General features: G+C 40.7%; 1 protein-coding gene and 1 long non-coding RNA gene across 2 annotated transcripts; both read left to right on the top strand.

The window, feature by feature from the left end:
* Positions 1 to 11294: 11294 nt before the first annotated feature.
* On the top strand, positions 11295 to 17708 carry LOC115105961 (uncharacterized). Its single transcript, XM_029628502.2, has 3 exons — positions 11295 to 11336; positions 11974 to 12136; positions 12353 to 17708. Exons 2-3 carry the CDS (start codon positions 11982 to 11984, stop codon positions 14064 to 14066), a joined length of 1869 nt encoding a protein of 622 aa, XP_029484362.1. The 5' UTR covers positions 11295 to 11336; positions 11974 to 11981; the 3' UTR covers positions 14067 to 17708.
* Positions 17709 to 18754: 1046 nt separating this feature from the next.
* Positions 18755 to 23555, top strand: LOC135563832 (uncharacterized). The gene is made up of 3 exons (XR_010460588.1): positions 18755 to 18875; positions 19276 to 19420; positions 20072 to 23555. It is a non-coding gene; the product is annotated as an uncharacterized LOC135563832 (long non-coding RNA).
* Positions 23556 to 25703: the final 2148 nt, after the last annotated feature.

Below are 25703 nucleotides of genomic sequence, written 5' to 3'. Positions count from 1 at the left end.
GGCCGCTGCAATGCTGAACAGTCACCACTCTCTGTGCATTTCAGAAGCTTACTAACTCCACTGAAAATGACCAGGCATCAATTCATTACAATTCAATATCTTTCTGTATTAGGATATTATGGATATGACTATGATTTATAAATTGTTACCTCTTCTTTCCAATCACACGCTGTACACTACTGAGACACACAAATAATGGCCAGGGATCACTCTACAGTGTAACTCTGTGCTCTTTGCATACGACATGGACATGTCAGCCCTCACATTGATAAAAATAGCCCTAAAGGCGAAGGACGGTCATAATGGCCTATATCACCCTCTCGACAGGGCACAGTATATATATATATATTATACAAATATGTCATGCACAGAGCTACCACTGTAAACACACGGTGGAAGAACATTCAGACACACAGCAGCTGAACTTTGACTGAGCCTCAGTGGTAGACTGCAGCCAGGACAGGTAAGCCAGTTTAGATCCACGCATTAATATGCGGGTATGCATACTGGAATTGGGTATAGGGACCAGTTGTTTGATTTTGACTGACAGTCATGTGGGAAGTGATTAGGTTATTCTATTACTGTTAATTGCATGCGAATGTCATGTCATGTTTCATATTTTCTGCATCAACTAAATTGATAACTATAGGCTCTGTGCTCCAGGTAAATGGATGATGATAGATGTGATTCAAAGCAACTTTGGGGAAATAATATGAGTGAGCATGTTCAACCAGTGTCTGCACAGTACTGACATGTTCTATACATGTCATGTGCTTTTTCTGTCAGGAGGTGGCATCATGTCACACAAGGGACAATGAAAATACCGTGTATGACAACACCTCCGAGACAGATGGGAGAACAGAGCCAAGAAGTTCAGTGATAAGAGCAGCAGAGGTGGCAAAAGAGTGCCCTGAATGGGTAAGATGTCATCTGAATTTAAAATGACTAACATTCACCAACAAATATAGACTTAGTATATGAACACACAACATGGTGCCTTTGAAGTGATTGACCATAATTTACAGTATTCTAAATAAATGTTCAGAACCTCTGAATTATCATTAAAAAAAAATCACTCATCATCTTACAAACAAATGGCTATAAGTGTCACGTCTGCTCCAACTCCCCCCTCTGGCGCTCGAGGTCGCCAGGCTGTTTATCATTACGCACACCTGTCCCCATCGTTACACGCATCATCGCTTCATCCGACTCACCTGGACTCCATCACATTACATTATTAATGACCTCCCGTATATCTGTCATTTCCTCAGTTTCTTTCCCGAGTCAACATTAATGTTATGTGTCCCTTGTCCAGATTCTGTTCGTGTTTAGTTTCCTGTCTGTTTATTCATTAAATATTCACTCCCTGTATTTGCTTCTTGTCTCCCAGCACCTGTCCTTACAATAAGAGGGTTTTCTACAAAGGATTCCTGTTTTTCTAATTTCTAAGAAGGGTTACAAAGTGAGGAGCTTTGGAGGTGTAAAGATGGCTGATTTAGATGGCCACAGCTATCTATTTGTGAGGGGTTTTTATGTGCTCTTGGTGGCTTGTCACATCGCAGAGCACAGGTCTACAATCCCAGTAGAGTCACTTCTGACGACTGCACTGTGAGAGGGGAGGGGTGGTTGGGGGTCTGTTTGATGCATGCACTCTTTCTTGTTTCCCTCCAAAACTTTGAGATTATTATTTTTTATATTTTCACACAGAAACATACTACCTCCTGAACTAATTGTTATGATCTTCTATTCAGCTCTTGATTTTCTGGGAAATTCCTTTCCCTCTCATGAGGGGCAGCAGGGTAGCCTAGTGGTTAGAGCGTTGGACTAGTAACCGGATTACTTTAAGGGGTGGAGTTAATTTAAGGTTAATTTACGGGGTGGCATTCAATTGTAACCCAGTGCTTTTCTTTCTTCAAATCACACCTATTGATTAGGGGCTCCCGAGTGGCGCAGTGGTCGAAGGCACTGCATCTCAGTGCAGAAGGCATCACTACAGACCCTGGTTTGATTCCAGGCTGTATCACAACCAGCCGTGATTGGGAGTCCCATAGGGCGGTGCACAATTGGCCCAGCATCGTCTGGTTTAGGGTTTAGACAGGTTAGGCTGTCATTGTAAATAAGAATTTGTTCTTAACTGACTTGCCTAGCTAAAGAAAGGTAAAAAAAAACAAAAAACAAATAGGTTGCACCTCCGTCACTCGGTTGCATCATGCCATTGATATGAACGTTCTCTGTCCACGCATTTCGAAGCTGCGTTGAAACAATGACTTATTAATGATCCAAGACCAGCTCAGTTAATCCCTGACTTTTTCATTGGCAAGATAAGCAAATGTAGGGATGACATGCCAACAACAAATGCTGACACTACACATCTAAGTATATCGGCCCAAATTATGAAAGACAAGAATTGTACTTTTGAATTTTGTAAAGTCAGTGTGGAAAAGGTGAAATAATGATTGTTGTCTATCAACAATGACAAGCCACTGGAGTCTGACAATCTGGATGGAAAATGACTGAGGATAATAGCAGACTATATTGCCACACCTATTTGCCACATCATTAATTTAAGCCTACTAGAAGGTGTGTGCCCTCAGGTCTGGAGGGAAGCTAAAGTCATTCCGCTACACAAGAATAGTAAAGAGAGAGGATCTATAGCCGATCAATCAGCCTGTTACCAACTCTTAGTAAACTTTTGGAAAAAATTGTGTTTGACCAGATACAATGCTATTTTACGGTAACAAACAGACTTTCAGCATGCTTATAGGGAAGGACACTCAACAAGACAGTACTTACACAAATGACTGATGACTGGCTGAGAATTTGATGATGAAATTATGATTGTTAGACTTCAGTACAGCTTTTGACATTATCGATCATTGTCTGCTGCTGGAAAAATATATGTGTTTTGGCTTTACACCCCCTGCTATAATGTGGATAAAGAATTACTTGTCTAACAGAACATAAAGGGTGTTCTTTAATGGAAGCCTCTCAAACATAATCCAGGTAGAATCAGGAATTCCCCAGGGTAGCTGTTAAGGCCCCTTGCTTTTTCAATCTTTACTAACAACATGCTTTGAGTAAGGCCAGTGTGTCTATGTATGCGGATGACTCAACACTATATAGTTAGCTAACGCACTTTTGTACATCGCGCTTTAACGTACAATTGACCCTATTTTAGCACCCAAAAATCATATTACTTCCAGGTCAACAGTAATATGAATTTCATTGTAAAGCACAATTTCTCCCCTTTCCAGCAAAATCAATGACAAGACCTTCATGCTGCCCATCTCTGCATGATTGAAGAAGGCAATGAGCTCCGTTGGGTCTTTAAAAAAATGGCGGGTGGGGAAGAGAAACCTACTGCGTGATATGGAAAGTGGAAGATGAGCCATTTGGGAAAAATGCTTTTTTCTCCCGATCTGTCCAACTTATCACCTCTAAAATGTAAATAAAACACTTTAAAGTGTTTATATGTGTCATTGCATACCTATTTGAAGGTTTATGTCGAATTTGAATCTGATTTTTATGGCGGCGCTAAAGTTATAGTCAGAAGTAAACAGCGGCTGTCGCGGCTTTTGAGAGTCATGATGGCTTGCAGTGATGACGCAAAAAATGAATGCATTCAGTTGTACAACTGACTAGGTATCCACCTTACCCTGTCCCTTTATTGTTTTTATTCTGTGAGAGTAGTGCTACACCTGGTGGAGAGAGGCTGTACGACACAGAATGAGTTGTGTTTTGCGTGCTGTACATTACGTCATGACACATCACAATTTAACGTACAGCGTCAGAGGGGTCTGTTTTTTCAACTTTTCTCCAATACTATCGGGCCATTACCATGTCAATCAATCCTTGAATAGAATCCTAGTTCACACCTCAGATTTTGATGTCAACACAGTCGCTACAGTTCCATTAGTTTTCATTGCAGCTTTGTTTGAATGTCGGGTTGTGCAAATTTGTACGGAATGGGGTTAGTCAACAGTACACGTCAGATACTACAGTGACTGAAATGACTGCAACACTTAACAAAGATCTGCAGTTAGTTTCAGAATGGGTAGCAAGGAATGAGCTGGTCCTAAATATTTCCTAAACTAAAAGCATTCTATTTGGGACAAATCATTCACTAAACCCTAAACCTCAACTACATCTCATATTGAATATTGTGGAATTGAGCATGTTGAGGTTACTAAACTACTTAGAGTAACCCTGGATTGTAAAACTGTCATGGTCAAATCATATTAATACAACAGTAGCTAAGATAGGGAAAAGTAAATGACTTAAATGTAATGTAAATGTAAGTATGTCCATTATAAAGCACTGCTCTGCCTTCCTAACAACACTATCAACAAGGCAGGTCCTATAGGCCCTAGTTTTGTCGCACCTAGACTACTGTTCAGTAGTGTGGTCAGGTGCCACAAACAGGGACTTGGGAAAATTGCAGTTGGCTCAGAACAGGGCAGCACAGCTGGCCCTTAAAAGTACATGGAGAGATAACATAATGACATGCATATCAATCTCTCATGGCTCAAAGTGGAAGAGAGATTGATCATTACTTGTTTTTGTAAGAAGTGTTGACAAGGTGAATGTACCGAGCTGTCTTTTTAAAATAATAGCACACAGCTTGGACACTCATGCATACAAAACAAGACATGCCACCAGAGGTCTCTTCACAGTCCCCAAGTCCAGAAGAGACCATGGGAGGCGCACAGCACTACATAGAGCCATGACTACATGGAACTCTATTCCACATCAGGTAACGGATGCAAGCAGTAGAATCAGATTGAAAAAGCAGGTAAAAATACACCTTATGGAACAACGGGGACTGTGAAGAGACACACACAAAGGTACAGACACATGCATACGCACACATTGTGATATTAATGTATGGTGGTATTGAACATTTTGTGTTGTGGATATGTGGTGGTGTAGGGATGTTATAAGATGTACTGTTTTATCTTTAGCTCATTCAGTACAAACATGGTTCACTGTTTTATATTTTGTTTTATATGTAATGTGGGTGCTTTGGTGTGTTTGGACCCCCAGGAAGAGCAGCTAATGACTAGGCAGATTTCCTCTGTCCAGTGTCTGTGTTCTTTTGCCCATCTTAAGCTTTTGTTTTTATTGGCCCGTCTGAGATTTGGCTTTTTCTTTGCAACTCTGCCTAGAAGGCCAGCATCTTGGAGTCGCCTCTTCACTGTTGACATTGAGACTGGTGTTTTGCGTGTACTATTTAATGAAGCTGCCAGTTGAGGACTTGTGAGGTGTCTGTTTCTCAAACTAGACACTCTAATGTACTTGTCCTCTTGCTCAGTTGTGCACCGAGGCCTCCCACTCCTCTTTCTATTCTGGTTAGAGCTAGTTTGCGCTGTTGTGTGAAGGGAGTAGTACACAGTGTTGTACGAGTTCTTCAGTTTCTTGGCAATTTCTCGCATGGAGTAGTGTAACGGATGTGAAACGGCTAGCTTAGTTAGCGGTGCACGCTAAATAGCGTTTCAATCGGTGACGTCACTTGCTCTGAGACCTTGAAGTAGTAGTTCCCCTTGCTCTGCTTTTGTGGAGCGATGGGTAACGATGCTTCGAGGGTGACTGTTGTTGATGTGTGCAGATGGGCCCTGGTTCGAGCCCGGTGATGGGCGAGGGGACGGTCTAAAGTTATACTGTTACAGTAGCCTTCATTTCTCAGAACAAGAACAGGCTGACGAGTTTCAGAAGAAAGTACTTTGTTTCTGACCATTTTGAGCCTGTAATCAAACCCACAAATGCTGATGCTCCAGATACTCAACTAGTCTAAAAATCTGCTGTTTTCAATAGTAATTTATACAATAGTAATTTATAACATTAAGTCTAAACTGTATTTCTGATCAATTTTATGTTATTTTAATGTACAAAAAATGTGCTTTTCTTTCAAAAACGTGACCCTAAACTTTTGAACGGCAGTGTATATCTTTTTTAGAAAAAAAAAAATTATAATCAAAAATTTGCACACTGTGTTCACCTTTTGATTTTTTTTCTGGTCCCTGCAATCATTACGTAACAAAGCTCCCATTACAGGGAGCCACATGACAAAACCGTTTATGGCAAAACGATAAATCTGTAAGGCAAAAATAAGCCACAGAGGCACCTAGGCCTTGAATTGGAACAGACAGCGTTTTAACAACTTTGCAGATATGAAACAAACAGACAATCATAATATCAGTCAAAAATATCAAATTCCCAGTTTATGCTTCAAAACCAACTTCTTAGGGATAGGGGGCAGTAATTTCACGTCCGGATGAAAAGCGTGCCCAAAGTAAACTACCTGTTACTCAGGCCCAGAAGCTATCCATATGTACTGGTAGATATAGATAGAAAACACTTAAAATAATGTCTGTGAGTATAACAGAACTGATTTTGCAGGCAAAACCCCAAGGACAAACAAAACATTTAGGTCATAGTATTTCCCAATGTTTTCTATGGGAAGCGCTATTTAATAGGAACCTGGTTGCAGTTCCTATGGCTTCCACTAGATGTCAACAATCTTTAGAAATTGGTTGATGTTTCTCTTTTGAGAAATGAAGATGTATGGTGTTCTTTATAAGTGTCACTCCATGTGGACTCTACTGTTTGGTGCGCTTGAACTGGAACGCACTTCACGTTGTTTTCATCCGTTATTGGAAACAGTTTATCCTGTCTTAATTTTATCGATTATTTACGTTTTAGGAGACCTGAGGTTGGATTAGGAATGTTGTTTGAAATGTTTGGACCAAGTTTACAGGTAACTTATTAGATTCTTTGTAGTCATGTTGGGTGAGTTGGAACCGGTGTATTTCTGAATCAAACGCGCCAAATAAATGGACATTTTGGGGATATAAAGAAGGATCTTCAAAGTTAAGGCATTTATTATATTGTTATTTCTGACTTTTGTGTTGCCACCTGCTTGGTTGAAAAAGATTTTCATGTGTTTGTAGGTGGGGCGCTGTCCTCAGATAATCACATGGTCTGTTTTCGCCGTAAAGCCTTTTTGAAATTTGACACTGCGGCTGAATTAACAAGAAGTTCTGCTTTATTTTGATGTATTACACTTATATTGTTGTGGATCTTGAATATTGATATTTCTGTAGTTTGAATTTGGCGTTCTGCAATTTCACTGGATGTTGTCAAATCGATCCCGCTAAAGGGATTGGCACGCGAACGGATCACTAACAGGATTATTAAGAAGTTTAAAAAATATGTTCTATTTGACAAAAAAAATCACATGATGTACAGTAAGGTATTGTTGGAAGAATAGATGGATGCAGTTCAATGCATAATTAACATGATTCACCAATACATTTCTTGGTAGTCCAAAAAATATTGCTATCAGGTGGTAAATTGTTGTTTGCTGCACCGTTGCAGTTTCAATGTCTCAAAATGTTGAACAAAAATGGACGACTGTAACTAAGACTGTGTATGTCAATTCAATGAAACTAGCAAGGGCATTGATCCCTGGTCAATCATAACGTGGCTAATAGGCTAGGGCACGTGTCAAACACAAGGCCGGTGGGCCAAATAGAACACTCAAGTGAGTATAAATGAGTCAGTTGAGTCATCTACTTTATGAAATTACAGCCTGATGCGCTTGCATCTGTGAATTCAACTTCAATTGAGGCTTTCCTGTGTTCCATTAACAGCGCACAGCAGATGGAAAGTGTACAGACACATTTCACAGTCATAGCTAGGCTACTTTAATGTTACAGTCTGGCTTCAGTTTTTAAAGTTTTTCTCAGTCGCTTTGGTGCATTTTTCACATCATCCCTAACATGTGCAAAATAATAAGTGCATTTCTCAGAACAATTTGTACAAACTGCAATATACAATAGATATGTTTCTAAAGCTAGTCAGTCACTAAAAATCCTTAGTACATCTCTCAAAAGTAAATATTCCTGCCAATGATCATGTCAGTGTCATCAGAATGATAAGTCATTGTTCACGAACAAGGTCGTCAAAATGTTTAGGCATGTTGTCAATGTAACTGTGTACTTTGACAGTATCACCTGATGTAAACTTTGGATGACAGTTACTGTATTGAAAATGCACAAGGCTGCACTTCTATGGCATATATCAATTTCAACAGTACTATTTACATATTACTGTATGTGGGTTATTGATTGAAAGAGACTGGACAACCCAAGGGGCACATAGGAAAAAAACTAAATTAGAAAGAAACACAGGAAACCACCCCTAAGGCACAACTTTGCCCGCAGCACTGTTGTGCGGTCTCTACACATCCAGACGTTCCTGTCTGTCGGCCCACATATTCTCATCCACATCCCACCGGATATTTTCCCTTCCAATGCAACGTGGAAAGAATCTTTTGGAATGCCTTATCCATCCTCTGCAGGCGTCTACTGTGATGTCTTCACATGCTGCATCCATTGCAGCCAGCAGGGTCATCTGTGGGTGTGGCTGACGATCGTACACCTTCCACCTCCATGCTGAAAATAACTCCTCAATTGGGTTAAGGAATGGTGAATAAGGTGGGAAGAATTCTATGAGCATCCTCGGGTGGGTCACAAACCATTGCCTTATGTTTGTTCGATGGAAACTCACATTATCACAAATGACCACATACTTTGGCAAATCCTCTCTAAACAGACCCCTCTCATCATCAGGGATGAGAGCCCTGTAGAGAGTCCCTAAAAAGTAGAGTAGATGCTGGGTGTTGTATGGCCCTATAAGGGGGATATGGGTTAGGACACCATGCTCCGAAATAGCAGCACACATAGTGATATTTCCTCCCAGTTGGCCTGGCAAATCCACAGTAGCTCTGTGACCGATGATATTCCGACCCCGCCTTCTGCATTTGGTCAGGTTGAAGCCAGCCTCATCCACGTATACAAAGTTGTGAGAGGGTTCACTTGATTCCAACTCCATTATACGCTATATCCCAGAAAACACAGTTGAATTTGTTTTGGTAAGGAAAAGTGACATAAAATGTACATATATTGCATGTTCCTTCCACAGTAATGGAAATGTGTGCAGTTTATGCTTACTGTACTATGTATCACTATAAAATGTTGCTGTAAAGTAGTTACATAGATATATGTTTTACCTGTACATACTGGTAACGTAGCTCCTTAACTCTGTCCTCATTCCTTTGGAATGGTACACGGTACAGCTGTTTCATACTCATCTGGTTTCTATGCAGCACCCTGTCGATGGTTGAGATGCTAACCGTATGGATGTTTTCAAAGACATTGTTGTCTTCTATAATGGTCCTTTGTATTTCCCTGAGTCTCATGGCATTGTTTGCTCAAACCACGGTGCAAATAGCCTCTTCCTGTTGAGGTGTGAAAAGGCGTCCTCTGCCACCGGTTTGAGGTAATCTTGCAGTCCTATGTGGGGAAAAATGCAGTGATGCATCGCACACTTTCACATAGTTTTTGTCTATGCGAACACACATTTTACTGTAAAACATACAGGTGCAGTATGTATCTGTATAAAGTATATTTCCGTCTGCTGTGAAATACTACTGGACTACTGTTATATGAAGCATTGTAGGAAGTATACAGTATACTGCTTATATACAGTAACAGTGCACTGTACATTGGTGGACATACCTGTTCTCTCTTCGAAACGTTTTAACTATTGAGGACATGGTTGATCTCACAATATTCAGCTGCACCCTTCGACCCGCCTCAGCCATTGTAAGGCCATGATTGACAACATGGTCTACAATAGTGGCCCTTATGTCATCAGATATGCGCCTATGTCCTCTTCTGCCTCTTCCTCTGTTTTGCCTTCAACCACGAATCCTTGCTCCTCTTGGCTGTTGACCCTGTTCATTTCCTGGTCCATCCATTATTGGAAAATTGCAACTCTGTGTTGTGGTCTGTCTATATATGCTTGCCAATTGATTCTTCATGAGATGCACCTTTGAGCAATTTAGACAACGGGTTGATTGTTGGTTGAATTAACACTTTTACATTCCTTCATGAGTAAGGGTCAATTTCACCTGCACGATTCATCAATTCACGTTTTTGTACAAAAGGTCTAATAGAAATGTGTAAAACTATGCTTGACAGTTTTTGACAAATAGTTCAACAATTTTGCATGTAATGGATTATGCAAGGAACTAATGCCTAGATGTTTTGAGGGGTAAGACTATTCAACAGAGAACCATCTACTATATTTTGATCAACATGACATGAGCAATTGATCATGTGGAAAAAAGCTGACACTTGTACATTATCAATTGCAATTTGTTCAAAGGAATAAAAAATTGCTTTAATGATGTGCACAAGTGACTAGATGATTTGGAATTTGTACAAGTAGTATCAAGAATTGCACTTTTGATCTAAGAAATGCACCAAAGCGACTGAGAAAAACTGTAAGTTTGACAATGAATAACTAAAAAACAAAACCTGCAACTAAACACCATGCAAAAGAGAAACATGTAGGCCAATTACAGCAACATTTGAGCAGTAGCCTGGGCTGGCTACTCAAGTACAAGACATGTTGAATGCACCATAAAGCAATGCTGCATTCAACTGCACCGGTGATCCATAGAATGCAAAAAAATGAAAAACATGTTTTAAGTTTACATGTTACAACAACCTACAATGTTTTAGTTATTTTGAGTTATTAAATACTTTTTGATTAGGATCGCATCATATTCTGCACATCTGCAAGCAAGCATAGACTTTTCCAAAATGCCTTACTATACACCATTCCCAAACATTCTATGAATGTATGAAAATGTGAAAATGACCATATCTATATGAACAGATTCTAATAAGATTTAATGTTGGTAAAATGCTGTCAGTTCCACTTTAAGAGATCACAGCCACACCGCAAGCTGGCAAATAATTGAATAAGGGATCAATTGTAAAATGTAAATATAGCAATACATTTTTTTATAGAGATTTACACTCAAAAAAGTCAAGATGTAAAAACAATGAAAGACTAAACACTATCAGCACTAAGTCAGGTTAAATGTAATAGTGGACTATAGTATTAAAGTTCCACAAGAAAAATATACATTTTACTCTACGATTGACAATGAGGTTATTTAATTTGATCTCTCTCTGAAATTTCTGAACTCAATAAGACTTTTGTAAGTAAGTAGCGTGGGAAGACCATAAACCATTTGAGGAAAATGTGGGTGAGGACTCAAATTACCCTTAAACTCAGTGTTATAAACTGCATGGAATTTATTGTGTGTTATGGATATTTGAAAATAATTTGGAAATGCTTGTATTTAAATCTTAAAGGCGTAATCCATCATTTGATTCAGTGAGTTTCTTAGCCAATCGAAGCATTGGGGGCGGGTCTAAGACAAGCACAAACACCGTTCCCACTCACAGTGAAGGAGCAAGGTAGGGACATTGTATTTATTTATTTATTTATCATTCAGTTATGAACAATAGTCCCATTGAGATATACATCTCTGTTTTATGGGAGCCCTAGCTAAGAAGTAAAGGCTAGATAGTCTGTGTAATGGATTATAAAGTCTGTAAAGTAGATAAGGCTTGTTTTTCTGTACTAGCTAGCTAGATAGTGTTAGCCTCAGTGGCTATTTAGGGTGTTCAAGGAACAGCTGTTGTTGCTCTACCAAAAATAGCTGCTGTAGATATGGACACTTATTCTGGAGAGTGGCTTGCATGCATATCAATAAATCAGACCGGTGCCAGAAATGATTGTACATCATAGTTTATTGGAAAATACAGCTTCTGTCAATGAGTCCAACATATTTGATGATAAATTTAAAACTATTGCCGAATAATAGTTAGGCATTGCTCTTTGCTAAGAAGCCGTTTTGTTTTTTGACCATTTTGATTGAAAACAATCACAGTAAGGTACTTCATTTTTACCCAGAAATGATTTGATATTGATATAAAAACGGCTGCATTGGGCCTTTAAAACTACACTCAACCCAGATCTGCAATAAATGAATGCCAGTGTCTGGACAATACTAACATGCTGTCATGCATGCTTTGTGTTTTTTTCTGTCAGGAGGTGGCATGATGTCGTCAGACAGGGATAAAAGGGCTGTGTTTGGTAAAGGAATCGCGTTCGACCCCTGCCAGCTTCGAGACCCTTGGGAGAACAGAGCCCAGAAGATCAGTGAGAAGGGACAGCAGGAGAAGGAGGGGCAGGGAAATAGAGACCTGAATCGGTAAAAATCACAAAACAAATGTAATACACAGACAGACAGACAGACAGACAGACAGACAGACATACATACATACATGGGGGTTGTTGAGGTCTGGTCTGTTTTGTGGTCTGTCTCTAATTTTCTCCCCATCCTCAACTCTATTCTTGATCATCTCCTCAATAATGGTATGGTGTTGTTTTTTTCTAATTCGCTATGGTTCTGTGTGTTCATCCGTAGGCTTATTAAAGAGCGGCACATTCGACTGATGGCATTGGAGAAGAAAGGAAAGGGCAGAAATATGGTGTATTGTCCTCTACTGAAACGGTTTAGGCTTGATCCTCCACTAGACGCAGCCCCGCCCCCACCTCCACCCCCACCCACTCCCAAGAAATCACCACGACGGGTGAAGATAGAGATCCCCAAGCCAGTGGAGAAGAAGCCCACCCCACCTAAACCATCACCTCCTCCTCTGCCCAAAGTCATTCTCTCATACAAAGACTTACAAAGACGATCTGAGGGAAAATGGTGGAGGGGTATTAGGGATAGAGAACTACCGAATGGTCCAACTGAATGGTCAAAGCCCTTTAAGTGTCGACCACTGCAGTTCAGTAGAATCCTTTACGACCAAACAATGTCCTGGCAGCGGGGATGGCCAACGTTCAGCCGGGAAAAAAGCAACAAACTACTGAAAGTTAAACCTTTGGATGACAAAGTTAACCTTAAAGAGTGGAAGGATTCTTGGAAGATATCCAGGCCTTTACCCAAGCAGCACACAGAAAACAGGGGCATTACAGAAAAAGTAAAGGCTTTCAGAGAGTGGCAGAATCGCTTGGCAATCAGCAGAAATAGAACATCTACGGCAGTGGAGAAGAAAGGAAAGAGCAGCGACATGTCTAACTTCAGGTCTAAAGTGGCACCTCCATCAACTATACAGAAATCTGAGCCACCAACTCATGAGAAAAAACATGAACCACTCCTTCAGCTGAGGAAAGAGAGCTCTGAGGAAAATAAGCCCTCCGCACCCAAGAGCGCAAAGCCCCCAGCCCCACAACCCAAGGAGAAGAAGCTGCTTGCCATAAAACCGTCACCTCCTCAGGATGACACAGTAAATCTTCCATGGTGGAAGAAAGTTTGTAGGACGTCCAAGCCTTCACTCAAGCAGCACACAGAGAATCAGATGATTGCAGAAACTGTTAAGACAGGGACGGGCGATGACATGTCTGACTCCAGAAAAATTGTGATGAGCCTTGACAATGATGCTGACATTGAAGCAGCACATTTGGAGCCCAGGTTTGGAGACCAGGTTTGGAGGCCAAGTTTGGAGGCCAGGTTTGGAGTCCATGCTAAGGTGGTACCTCCACCCACACCCCCCACAAAGAAAAGTGAACCACCCAAGAAATCGCAGTTTGATGCCCCCCAAAAAACTCAGGCTTCATCGGACATACTTGATGTCAATAAATGGTCAGAAGCCTGGAGGACTCAACCACTGTTGTTGAACATTAAAGAACAAGTATCTCTGGAGGCTTGGGAGCAGGAATGGCCAGAGTTCACAGAGGAACAAAGTGATAAACGACTGAATGCTAAGCCTTTGGATGACAATGTAAATCTTACAGAATGGGGGGATGCTTGGAAGACGCCCAAACCTTTAGCCAAGCAGCACACTGAGGACTTGACGGTCACAGAGACAGTAAAGCCCAAAGCCTTGACAGGTTGGAGAGAGGCAAGGAGGCTCTCTGGTGACAATGTTCAAAATAATCCTCCAAGTCTGAAGGATTGGCGTGACTCGTGGAGTTTCTGCCAAGAACATCGCTGGTGGAAAGTTTCTATGGACTCCCAGATGTCAAAACAACTCTTTTCCCATCTAAGGAAAAGGGGCGGAGGGCTTTTTTTGTTTTGTTTTTTGTTTTTGTTTCTTTGTTTTCTTGGACACAATACGGACTGGGGACAATAGGACTTAATTACCATGACACCCGTGAAGCAAGCAAACATTGCAAACAAATAAACAACACAACACATTTAGGTTAAGACATGAAAACGATGACAACCATGCATTATAACCTAATTAACTTAAAGTAACTTTTTAAAGACCAAACTCAAAGAAAACTGTTAACAGTATGTGATGGGACATGCGAGGAAAGGAAAGGAGAGGAAAGTACAGGGAAGGAAAATAAGGCTGGTAAAAAGCAAGATGTTATGGCAAGGATTTTGTAAAGTGTATGTATGCAGATGGGCTTAGGCTGGGGGAGATTGTGGGCTGAGAGCCCTTGGGTAATGTTTTTGTCAGCAGATAAACTTCAGAAAAGATGGTGGATAAATGAAGAAGTCTTATTCAGGCCGTTTACCATTGAAGAAAATGGTCATAGTTCCGGTCTACTTATTAAGGAGTGGCTCTCGGGTCTGAACCAGAAAACATGAAGGAGTGAGATGTTTCGCTTCCTCCTCCGTCTCTGACTGTAGGCAGTTCCTACTCTCATCATGACCCAAACTGACAGAGCTGCACTAGTTGACTTCAAGAAACCTGAAGAAGCTTCCTTTTCAGATATGTAGTGTTTGATATTAGCAAATGTGGGACACATTTTATTTTTAAGTGGGCAAGGATGTGACAGGGTGTAGCTGATATTGTTGAGTTAATTAACATAGTCATGTTACATGCCTCCTATTGGTCTGTTCGAACTGATTCTTTGTGTTTTGTCTTAATTGATTGCAGGTGTGACTGCGGAGCATGCGTCTCCTCCTGTTATCTTAAAATGGCTGCATTTCCTGCCAACCAGGAAGAGGAAAAAGAGCCGCTGCTACCTCCAAGTCCCCAGACTAGCTCTAGCCTATGGACTGAACTCCCAATCACAGTTGAAAATAATTATATCTAGTCTCTGTGTTTATTGTGAAATTCTGAGTACATCTTGTCGGGTCAGTGTCTGTGAGGACTTGGAGACAGTCAGCAAAGGTAATTCTTGTTTTTTTGTGTGTTTGTGGGCTTGGCTATTCCATGCATTTAGCACTTTAAAGTCTTTCAGACATTTTTGAGAGTGATGAATGCATTTTTTGTTACACTTAATACAGTTTGCTGTGCGTGCACTATAGATGGGTTAGCTGATAACGTCACAAATGATTCGTACGTTTCAATGGTGATTTCTGGATGGCCAGACAGCTTCCAACAATGACAAACTGCCTGTGGGGAATCGTAAGTGACTAGTTTCATCTTGTTCTTGATATGTGTCTTAAGATGTTTTGACTGATTTCATGTCAATGCTAATATGGCAAATTTGCTAGCTAGCAAACCAACAATAGCAATGCATTTGAGACAAGTGCTCATTGTGTAACTGTATGTTTAAACATTGACAACATGTCAATTATATTTATTCAATCTAAGCCAACCGTTTGTTTTGCCCCATAGCGCTGCATGTGCTGGTTGTGAAACAACCAACCTGTCTATAGTTGCTGTGCTTTGAGAGACTTTTACTAGCCTTAATTGAATATTGCATTTAAACACTGAAGTCTTACATGAATTCCCTGTTGTACTAGACACACAACTGTAACCTTGAAATAACTAAATATTGCTTGTAATAACATCAAAGAGGGGCTGAACTTGTCGATTCCACCTGGGATTTTTCGTTACTCATTAAGAAATTAGATTTGTGTCTTGGAGTTGTGGTTCAATGTGGGTGAGTTATTTTTGTACCTCTTCAGTCACCGCCCCAAATAGGCCACCATACCGACTGGCTTATCAACCGTGAGATGCAGCATGTCAACGTGATTGGTCAGGGAAGCCTCGAGCGTACGGGATTTCCTGCATTCTAGATGTAGCTTTCTTTAATGAAAATCGTTTGTGATGCTAATGTTAGCTCACAAATGTGAAGATGTTTGAAAGCCAATGCTGTTTCAAAAAACAAACATATATTCTTTCAAAATAACATTTGTGACTATCTTAAACGTATATACAGTGGGGTAAAAAAGTATTTAGTCAGCCACCAATTGTGCAAGTTCTCCCACTTAAAAAGATGAGAGGCCTGTAATTTTCATCATAGGTACACTTCAACTATGACAGACAAAATGAGAAAAAATCCAGAAAATCACATTGTAGGATTTTTAATGAATTTATTTGCAAATTATGGTGGAAAATAAGTATTTGGTCACCTACAAACAAGCAAGATTTCTGGCTCTCACAGACCTGTAACTTCTTCTTTAAGAGGCTCCTTTGTCCTCCACTTGTTACCTGTATTAATGGCACCTGTTTGAACTTGTTATCAGTATAAAAGACACCTGTCCACAACCTCAAACAGTCACATTCCAAACTCCACTATGGCCAAGACCAAAGAGCTATCAAAGGACACCAGAAACAAAATTGTAGACCTGCACCAGGCTGGGAAGACTGAATCTGCAATAGGTAAGCAGCTTGGTTTGAAGAAATCAACTGTGGGAGCAATTATTAGGAAATGGAAGACATACAAGACCACTGATAATCTCCCTCGATCTGGGGCTCCACGCAAGATCTCACCCGTGGGGTCAAAATGATCACAAGAGCGGTGAGCAAAAATCCCAGAACCACACGGGGGGACCTAGTGAATGACTTGCAGAGAGCTGGGACCAAAGTAACAAAGCCTACCATCAGCAAGGGCATTGAAGATGAAACGTGGCTGGGTCTTTCAGCATGACAATGATCCCAAACACACCGCCCGGGCAACAAAGGAGTGGCTTCGTAAGAAGCATTTCAAGGTCCTGGAGTGGCCTAGCCAGTCTCCAGATCTCAATCCCATAGAACATCTTTGGAGGGAGTTGAAAGTCCGTGTTGCCCAGCAAAAGCCCCAAAACATCACTGCTCTAGAGGAGATCTGCATGGAGGAATGGGCCAAAATACCAGCAACAGTGTGTGAGAACCTTGTGAAGACTTACAGAAAACATTTGACCTCTGTCTTTGCCAACAAAGGGTATATAACAAAATATTGAGAAACTTTTGTTATTGACCAAATACTTATTTTCCACCATAATTTGCAAATAAATTCATTAAAAATCCTGGATTTTTTCATTCTAATTTTGTCTGTCATTGTTGAAGTGTACCTATGATGAAAATTACAGGCCTCATCTTTTTAAGTGGGAGAACTTGCACAATTGGTGGCTGACTAAATACTTTTTTGCTTCACTGTATTGTCTAAACAAGTCCAAGGTGTTGTGTGCTAATGGTTAGTTCAGCTGTCTGTAAATAAATGGGTGGGTAAATTGATCCTGGTGAGTGATTGGATAGAGTGAACTCCAGCACACTGGGCAGCTGTTATCTGGAGGATTTGATTACTGCCAGTCGTGATTAGACTGCCATGCAGTGAGCCAATGGGGGCAGGATTTAAATCACAACCCAACCCTCATGTTAAGTTTTGACATCCTCCGTTACACAAATCTCACACAACTCTGTTTTGGCATATATATTAACTTGATGACCAATTATCCTATGTACAGATTTGGTAAATTTTGGTACTGGAATAAATGTTTCTGACTGAAATCGATGCCACAGTTCATTTTCAACCAGAGAAGTGGGTTCTGGCGCTCAGTTGCACTTTAAATATTTGTTAATAATTCAATTAAAATCCATTTTGTGATACTACTGTGTAGTCCGCTTTCTGTGATTCAGTACAAATTTCAAGTGTTTTTTTTCACTGCTCTATTCTTTTTTTTGGCTTGAGGACCTTCCCTCTATGCTACCTTTTAAAAACAAAATAATCACGTGTTAAATGGTGTAGTCCGCAGGAGCAGCTATATGTATAATTTAAATCCCCCATATTACATAATCATACATATACTCTCAAATTATATGGAACAAATGTGAATATTCTTTTGATCATAACGTTTGAAAAAAAACCTATGGAAGAGACTTTAGACAAGACAACATGTATTAATGTCAATTGAAAAATGTATGCCTTGTTTGGCAAATTTGTCCTGAAAGTTCTGACGAGGTTGTTCACTGGGATATGAATTCCAAGAATGTCTACTGGGCCACTTCTCCCATGAACAGCACACCACATGGAGTCAAAGTTGGAGTGTTTTAGGGAACCCAGGATAAGTAGTGAGCACTTGTCATAGTGACGGCATGACAAAAGCATCCAATCCTGTAAAAATAGATCAGTCACCGTGGTTTAAATAGAGCACAGAGCCACCCAGACCTGACACAGAGTCATATAAGCCATTTTTATCCAAGAGACATTGATTTGACAATTTATAACATATAGTGGATTACAGAATGAATGAGTTTACTCTACAAATATCAGTATTGTGGTTATTTAAGGCCCCTGAACTCAATGCTTTTGCAAATTGAAATACAATACCAGTTTGTAGCATGGGAAGAGCTAAGAATATTAGGGTAAATAATGGAAGTGAGATTTAAGTTATTATTTAAACAAATACATTCAATTTCACTTCTCCTGAATTTTGAAATGTCCCTTTTCTTCAGCGTCATAGGCTACATAGAACTCATGGCATGGCCCTATGATATTTAACTTTTCTCCTCTTTCAGTGGAACTGTTTGTCTTCGTAATGAATCTACAGTATATACCACAACCTGGGATTGGATTCATCCCATGACTGAAGCTTCAGTTTCTCAGCCAATTATAGCACAGGGGGTGAGTCAGTTTGGAAAGTCACACAGACAAGAAATCGTGCGCTGTACACACAGTAATGGAGCAAGGGAGGAAGATTTATATATCTATCGTTCTTTATCCAGACCAGTGACATTGGGAAAATAATCTATTTTTTTCACAGGAGCCCTGGCCAAGAAGTAAGAGCTAGCTAGTCTTTGTTTTGGATCATAAAGTTAGTGAAATTCAAAACCAGTTATTTTGTGTTATTCCAACTAGCTAGCTTGTATTAACCTTAGTGGCTGTTTATGGTGTCCATGGAACAGCTGTTGCTCTCCCAAGAATAGCTCCATTTTTTATGGGCACTTACATGGGCTTTTACACTGCACTTTGACTGTAAAAACATATTTGATACATTTAGAGCATTAAAATGGTAGTTTTTTATTCCTGTGTTATTGTTTGCACTGGGTAGACTCTTGAACCTGAACTCTTATACTCTTGAACTTATACGAGCCTTAATATTTATGTAATTCTTTCATTCATACCAGTGTCTGGGCTACACTAAAATGGTGTTATACACGCAATGTGTTTTCCTGTCAGGAGGTGGCATGATGTCGTCAGACAGGGATAAAGGGACAGTGTACGACAACTTCCAGCTCAGGAACCAATGGGAGAACAGAGCTAAGCAGTTCAGTCAGAAGGGACAACTGGAAAAGGAGAGACAAGGAAAGAGTGCCTTGAATGGGTAAGACTGAACATACAACTCACATGAATCTTTCTCAAAATAAATTCTTTCAAAAAGTGAACTATCACTTCAAAGTACATATATTCATGGTTTGGATTCAAATGCATATTTCTTTAAGAATGTGTGGCATCATATCCTTATCCACTCTTTCTCAAAGCATGTCAATCTTTGAATGCCCAGGGACCTACAGGAACAGCTTTGTCAGTCATAACACCTTGATAATGCGTGTGCAATTAAGCAATAAGGCCTGAGGGGGTGTGGTATATGGACAATATACCACGACTAAGGGCTGTTCTTAGCTGTGGTATATTGGCCATTTACCGCAAATCTCTGTGGTGCCTGATTGCTATTATACACTGCTTACCAACGTAATTAGAGCAGTATAAATAAATGTTTTGTCATACCCGTGATATACGGTCTGATGTACCACGGCTGTCAGCCAATCAGCATTCAGGGTTCGAACCAACCAGTTTATAATATGTAATACACTGCAATGCATTACAACAGTTCATGCTGGATTTGATTTTTAAAAAACAATTGAATTGTTTTTAAAAAGTGATTATTGAATAACAACCTACAGTATAAGGGCAGTTTAATATTATTGTGTTATTATTTAAAAAATGTACCCTGCTGTGGTGCTGTCTTCCACAGGCTTTATAAAAAGTGGCAGTCTCGCCTGGCGAACACAAATGGAACTCCTACGGCAGCGGAGAAGAAAGGAAAGGGCAGCAACATATCTGACTTCAGAAAGGTTGCGGTGATCCCAGACATTGATGCTGACATCGAAAGAGCCATGTTTAAGGTGGTACCACCACCAAAGATTCCCAAACCTGCTCCATCCCCACCACCCAAAAAGAAACCACCCAAGAGGGCAAAGCCCCAAGTTCTCAAACCAGCCGGAGGCTGGGATGAGTCATGGAAGAGCCTGAAGCCCCCAGAGCAGGAAGTCCAACCTGAGGAAAAATGGTGGAGGGATTTTAAGCCAGATAGATACCTACCTCTCAGCGAATGGGCAAGGCCCTTCAAATGTCGACCACTGTTATTCAGTTTCATCCTTCACCAGCAAACAGAGTGGTGGCAGCGAGGATGGCCAGTGTTAAGCTGGGAACAAAGCAACAAACTATTGAAAGCTAAGCCTTTGGATGTCGAAGTAAACCTTCTAGGGTGGGAGGATGCTTGGAAGACATCCAAATCTTTATCCAAGCAACACATTGAGAACCAGATGATTACAGAAACAGTACAGCTCAAAGCCTTCTTCCCAGGCTGGACAGAATCTTGGAAGGTCGCAGGTGAAAATGTCCAAAACAGTGGCCGATATCTGAGGGATTGGCACGAGTCCTGGAGTTTGTGCCAAGAACACCACTGGTACAAGGCCCCCATAGACTCCCAGTTGATGTCAAAACATGTGTTGTCCGATGAGTTGTTGATCTCTCAGCTTGATGAGGATATCCCATCTTCATCAGATTGGATAGAGTCCTGGAAATCTGTGAAATCTCAGCCCCAGTACCAAGAGTCCGAGTCAGAGCCCAAAGGGACTGAATTAAAGGTAGAAATGTCCCATGTGCCACTGCATTTCCAGTTCCACAAGCTTAACACACCTTTCTCAAACTGGCACGAGTCTTGGAAAGTGTCAACTGCAAACAATGAAGCAATTGAAGATGGATGGAAAGGTTCCTGGAAGATATGTAGTCAGCATCAAAATGACACAAATGCCCAAAGAGATGTTGTGTTTTTCTCAAATAAGTACAAGACCCAAAGGTTCCGGGGTGTTGACAGCATGCCTCAGAGTGAATGGTCTAAATCCTGGAAGACCTCCATGCCTCCCCAACATACTTTTTTGCCAGGTTGGAAAGAATCTTGGAAACAAAACAGCAATCCATATTGGAAGGATTGGCATGAGTCCTGGAGTTTGTGCCAAGAACACCACTGTTGCAAGTCCTTTATGGACTTCCAGTATTGCCATCATGCTATGATAATGTCAAAATGCTTGCTGACCAATGAGCTGTTGAGCTCCCAGCTTGATGAGGAAATCCCATCTTCATACGAGTGGATTGTGTCCTGGAAATCTGTGAAACCTTATCCTCAGTCCCAGTCAGATTCAGAAGAAACGGAATCAGAGTTGGAAATGTCCCATGTCCCACTGCATCTTCAGTTCTACAAGCTTAACACACCTTTCTCAAACTGGCATGAGTCTTGGAAAGTGTCAACTGCGCAAGCTGTAGCAGGTAAAGATGAACAACATCCTTCAACAGAATGGGCGGATTCCTGGAAGATATCTTGGACGAACCTAAATAGAAATGACTTAAAACCCCAAAGGGATGTTGTATTTTTCTCAAGGCATAAGACTGAATGTTTTTTTAGTGTTGACTGTATGGTCCAGAATGAATGGTCTGAATGCTGGAAGACCATCAAGCCGACCCAATACACTACGACACAGGAGGAGGAGGAGGAGGAAAAAGATAGCCATTCTGCTTCCTCTAAACATTTGTCACATCTAATAGAGATTCCTTTGAATGATTGGGCAGAATCATGGAGGTTCAAGCCAGAGGATGAGAGCCCCACCTCACCCAAGAAGGCACAGCCCCTAGCCCCAAAACCAGAGGAGGAGATGCTGAAAGCCAGCACACCATCACATCCTCAGCCTTACAAATACAATCTTAACCAGGCAATCTGGGGTGATTCCTGGAAAATCCTGAAGCCCCCACAGAAGGACGTCCCATCTGGAAAAAAATGGTGGAGGGCGTTTAAGCAGGACAGAAACCTACCTTTCAATGAATGGGCAAAGCCCTTCAAGTGTCGACCACTGCTATTCAGTCGCTTACTGCACACACAAACAACATCCTGGCAGCAGGGATGGCCAGCGTTCAGCCGGGAACAAAGCAACAAACTACTGAATGCTAAGCGTTTGGATAACAAAGTAAACCTTCCGGAGTGGGAGGATGCATGGAAGACACTCAAGCCTTTACACAAGCAGCATACTGAGAACAAGATGGTTACAGAAAGAGTACAGCCCGATGGCTTCTTGCCAGGTTGGACAGAATCTTGGAAGGTCGCAGGTAACAATGTTCAAAACAACAATCCCTATCTGAAGGATTGGCAGGAGTCCTGGAGTTCTTGTCATGAACATCACTCATACAGGGCCTCTATAGACTCCCAGAATCGTCAGTATCTCCGTGTATCACTAAAACACAAGCTGTTCAAGGATCTGTTGATCTCCCAGCTTGATGAAAACATTACGTCCTCACCAGAAGGGGTAGAGTCCTGGAAATCTTTGAAAAATCAACCTCAGTCCCAGGCAGAGGCCGAAGAAATTGAATCACAGATAGATATGCCTGATGTGCCACTGCATCTCCAGTTCCACAAGATTAACACACCTTTCTCAGACTGGCAACAGTCTTGGAAAGTGTCAACTGCAGAAAGTGAAGGCGAAAAACAACAGAGAGAATGGAATGGTTCCTGGAAGATATATTGTCCATATCTGTCAAAAAACAACACAAAAGCCCAAAATGATTTTGTGTTTTTGTCCAATAAGCATAAGACTTACAAGTGCCTGGGTGTCGATCATGCTGAAAACAGCATGCCTCAGAATGAATGGTCTGAATCTTGGAAGACAAAGCAGCACCAGCAGCAGTTGGAGGACTGGGCAGAGTCTTGGAGGTTATCTGTCGCCCCAGAATCCAACAACTCAGTATCACTGGACCGGTGGAAACAATCATGGAGACTCTCAAAACCAAATCACCCACATCAGCTTAACCAGGGCACAGAGCGTCTCATACACAACAGCCCCAAACACCACATGCAACTCCACGAGGTTGAACTGCCCCAGGCAGAATGGAGCAACTCCTGGCAGTACCTCAAGTCAGACACTCTGGATCCTAACACGAAAAAGGAAACATACATACAGTAGAACATTATAACATGTACGTCAAATGATCAGATATGTATTTGATCCTATACTATTTTTACTTCATGTCAATATACATACTTGTTAAATGTCTTATTACTGGACACATTGGAGTGAGACTAGCATAATTCTCTGCTGCAGGGAGGAGGTTGGGGTGGATGAAGTGTATAACACGTGGTTTGCATTGCTCTTGGAAACTTTAAATCTAAACTAAACTAATTACTTATATTCTATTGACTGAAATGTTGTTTTCTACCTGCTGTTGTTGCTACTTCTATTGTTGCTGGTTGTCTTTGTGACTAAATTAATGCTTGATTGACGAACACTTAATCCATCTGGGATTAATTAATATAATTTAATTATCATATTAATTGCTAAAGTAACATCAATGTTGAAGGTTTCTCTCCAAATTGCCAGAGCGTTCACCAGGACTGAACTGGGATATTGTAACGATGTGCGCTGAGAGTTGGGAAGAAAGTTCAGGGAGTGAGTGTTTAAATAAATAAACACAACTTAATACAAAACAAGAAACATGCACAGACATGACACTGGAACAGAAACAATGACACCTGGGAAAGGAACCAAAGGGAGTGACACATGTAGGGCAGGTAATCAAGGAGGTGATGGAGTCCAGGTGAGTCCGGCGCGATAACGAGCAGCCTGGTGACCTAGAGGCCGGAGAGGGAGCACACATGACAGATCTGAATTCAGGACAGGCATTTCTAACACAAAAAACGAAATAATCAACATTCTGTCCAAATGCAACCATTTAGACAGGACCACTGGGCTAAAGATGGACCAGCTCATCTGGCATTTGGGCAAACTTTTGGTGTTCACCTTTTGACCTTTTTCTGTTCCAGGCTATTATTATTTAACACATCTTCATGTAACATGAGAGAACATTGAACATGTGTCATATGTAGTTCCATGGGAAAGCAGGGCATAATGACACACCAATCATCTGCACAGTGGTATAAAGTACTTACACTAAGTAAAAAATACTTAAGTACTACTTAATAGTTTTTTGGGGTATCTGTACTTTACTATTTCTATTTTTGACAACTTTTACTTCACTACATAACTTTTTACATTTTCTATTAATCTATGACAATTGGGTACTTTTTCCACCACTGCAATCCATAAATAGATCACAGAGACACTCTAGGTGTAAAATAAATGGAATACGGATTAGCCAGTCCTTAGCATCCACAGGAGGGTAATATCAAACATGTTAAGATTACCCAAATCATGATTTCAAACTAAACCAAACCATAAATACAGAGAAACTTTAGTGCCTTGGCGACTCTGGGCCATGGTTCTTAACCTCACCTTGATGGGCTGGAGTTCAACAACAAAGTGAAACATTTTATTTGACAATTGTCAATGTTTTATTATGGTTGTTTAATTTGCCTCTTACCACAATATGGCCTTTGCAAATTGAAATATAATCAAAAGTTTGAAGCATGGGATGAGCTAAGCCCATTAGGGGAAAATGGAGTTTATGAAAAATCAGATTGAGGTCTACAAACAAATAAATTAAATGTCATTCCTAAATTATAAAATGCATTTGTGCTCAGTATTGCATTTGTGTCAGTCTCTACAGGCAAAATAGGACTTTTGGCTTCATTTTATTTGCTAGTTTTATTTGGGTTACACTGTGCTCTAAACTGGATGCTTGCAAGTAGGCAATACAATATTTATACAGTCAGCTTCTGAAACTTTACAAAGTAATATGTAATACCTCATGGGTAAATCTGCATCATTCTGTTCCGCACCATTTCCACTTTTTCATTTCTTACCAAAACTTTTTAAATGAGACCAGGTAATATAAAATCAGCAGCAATATGACTTTGAAAATTAAAAAGATGTGCTCTTGAACATTAAACTAACTGTAATGGAATTCATATGCAGGAGGATTGTGGGGTGGAAATAGCTTAAGTACATCTGGAAGAGTGAAGGAGGAAGAAGGCCACCGAGGGGAACTAGATAAAGCGTACAATATTCAGAGCCACCACTGTCACTTTGCATGTCTCACTGCAGTGTTCCCATAATGCACTTAGGGATTATGGAGGCTCACTTGAAGAGACGCCACATTTGATTTCATATGCACGCAGTAAAATGCACAGAACAGTGAGCAGAGCAGAGCAGGGCATCAAAAAGAAGAGACTGCTGATGGCTGCATAAAGAGGCTGGAGCGAAAGTTCAAGGGAGAAAAACTGGGAAATCATCCTGTGAAGTCCATATCCTGTGTCACAGATGCTTGAAGACATGCAACATAATGGGAGACAAATTGAAATCTCAATTTGACGTACAGTCCTCTATTGTATATTACTTTGATTTTTGTTGTTGAAGTTTTGAGGGAATTGGGAAGTAGACTTT

The sequence above is a fragment of the Oncorhynchus nerka genome, linkage group LG22 (genome assembly GCF_034236695.1).
Source record: "Oncorhynchus nerka isolate Pitt River linkage group LG22, Oner_Uvic_2.0, whole genome shotgun sequence".
NCBI lineage: Eukaryota > Metazoa > Chordata > Actinopteri > Salmoniformes > Salmonidae > Oncorhynchus > Oncorhynchus nerka.
This window is presented reverse-complemented; position numbering and strand designations above follow the sequence as displayed.

Excerpts from the sequence above, each read along its gene's own strand:
- LOC115105961 (XM_029628502.2), top strand. The coding sequence starts at position 11,982 with ATGATGTCGTCAGACAGGGATAAAAGGGCTGTGTTTGGTAAAGGAATC. Across the intron at positions 12,137-12,352 it reads GGAAATAGAGACCTGAATCG|GCTTATTAAAGAGCGGCACA; the intron begins GTAAAAATCACA and ends GTTCATCCGTAG.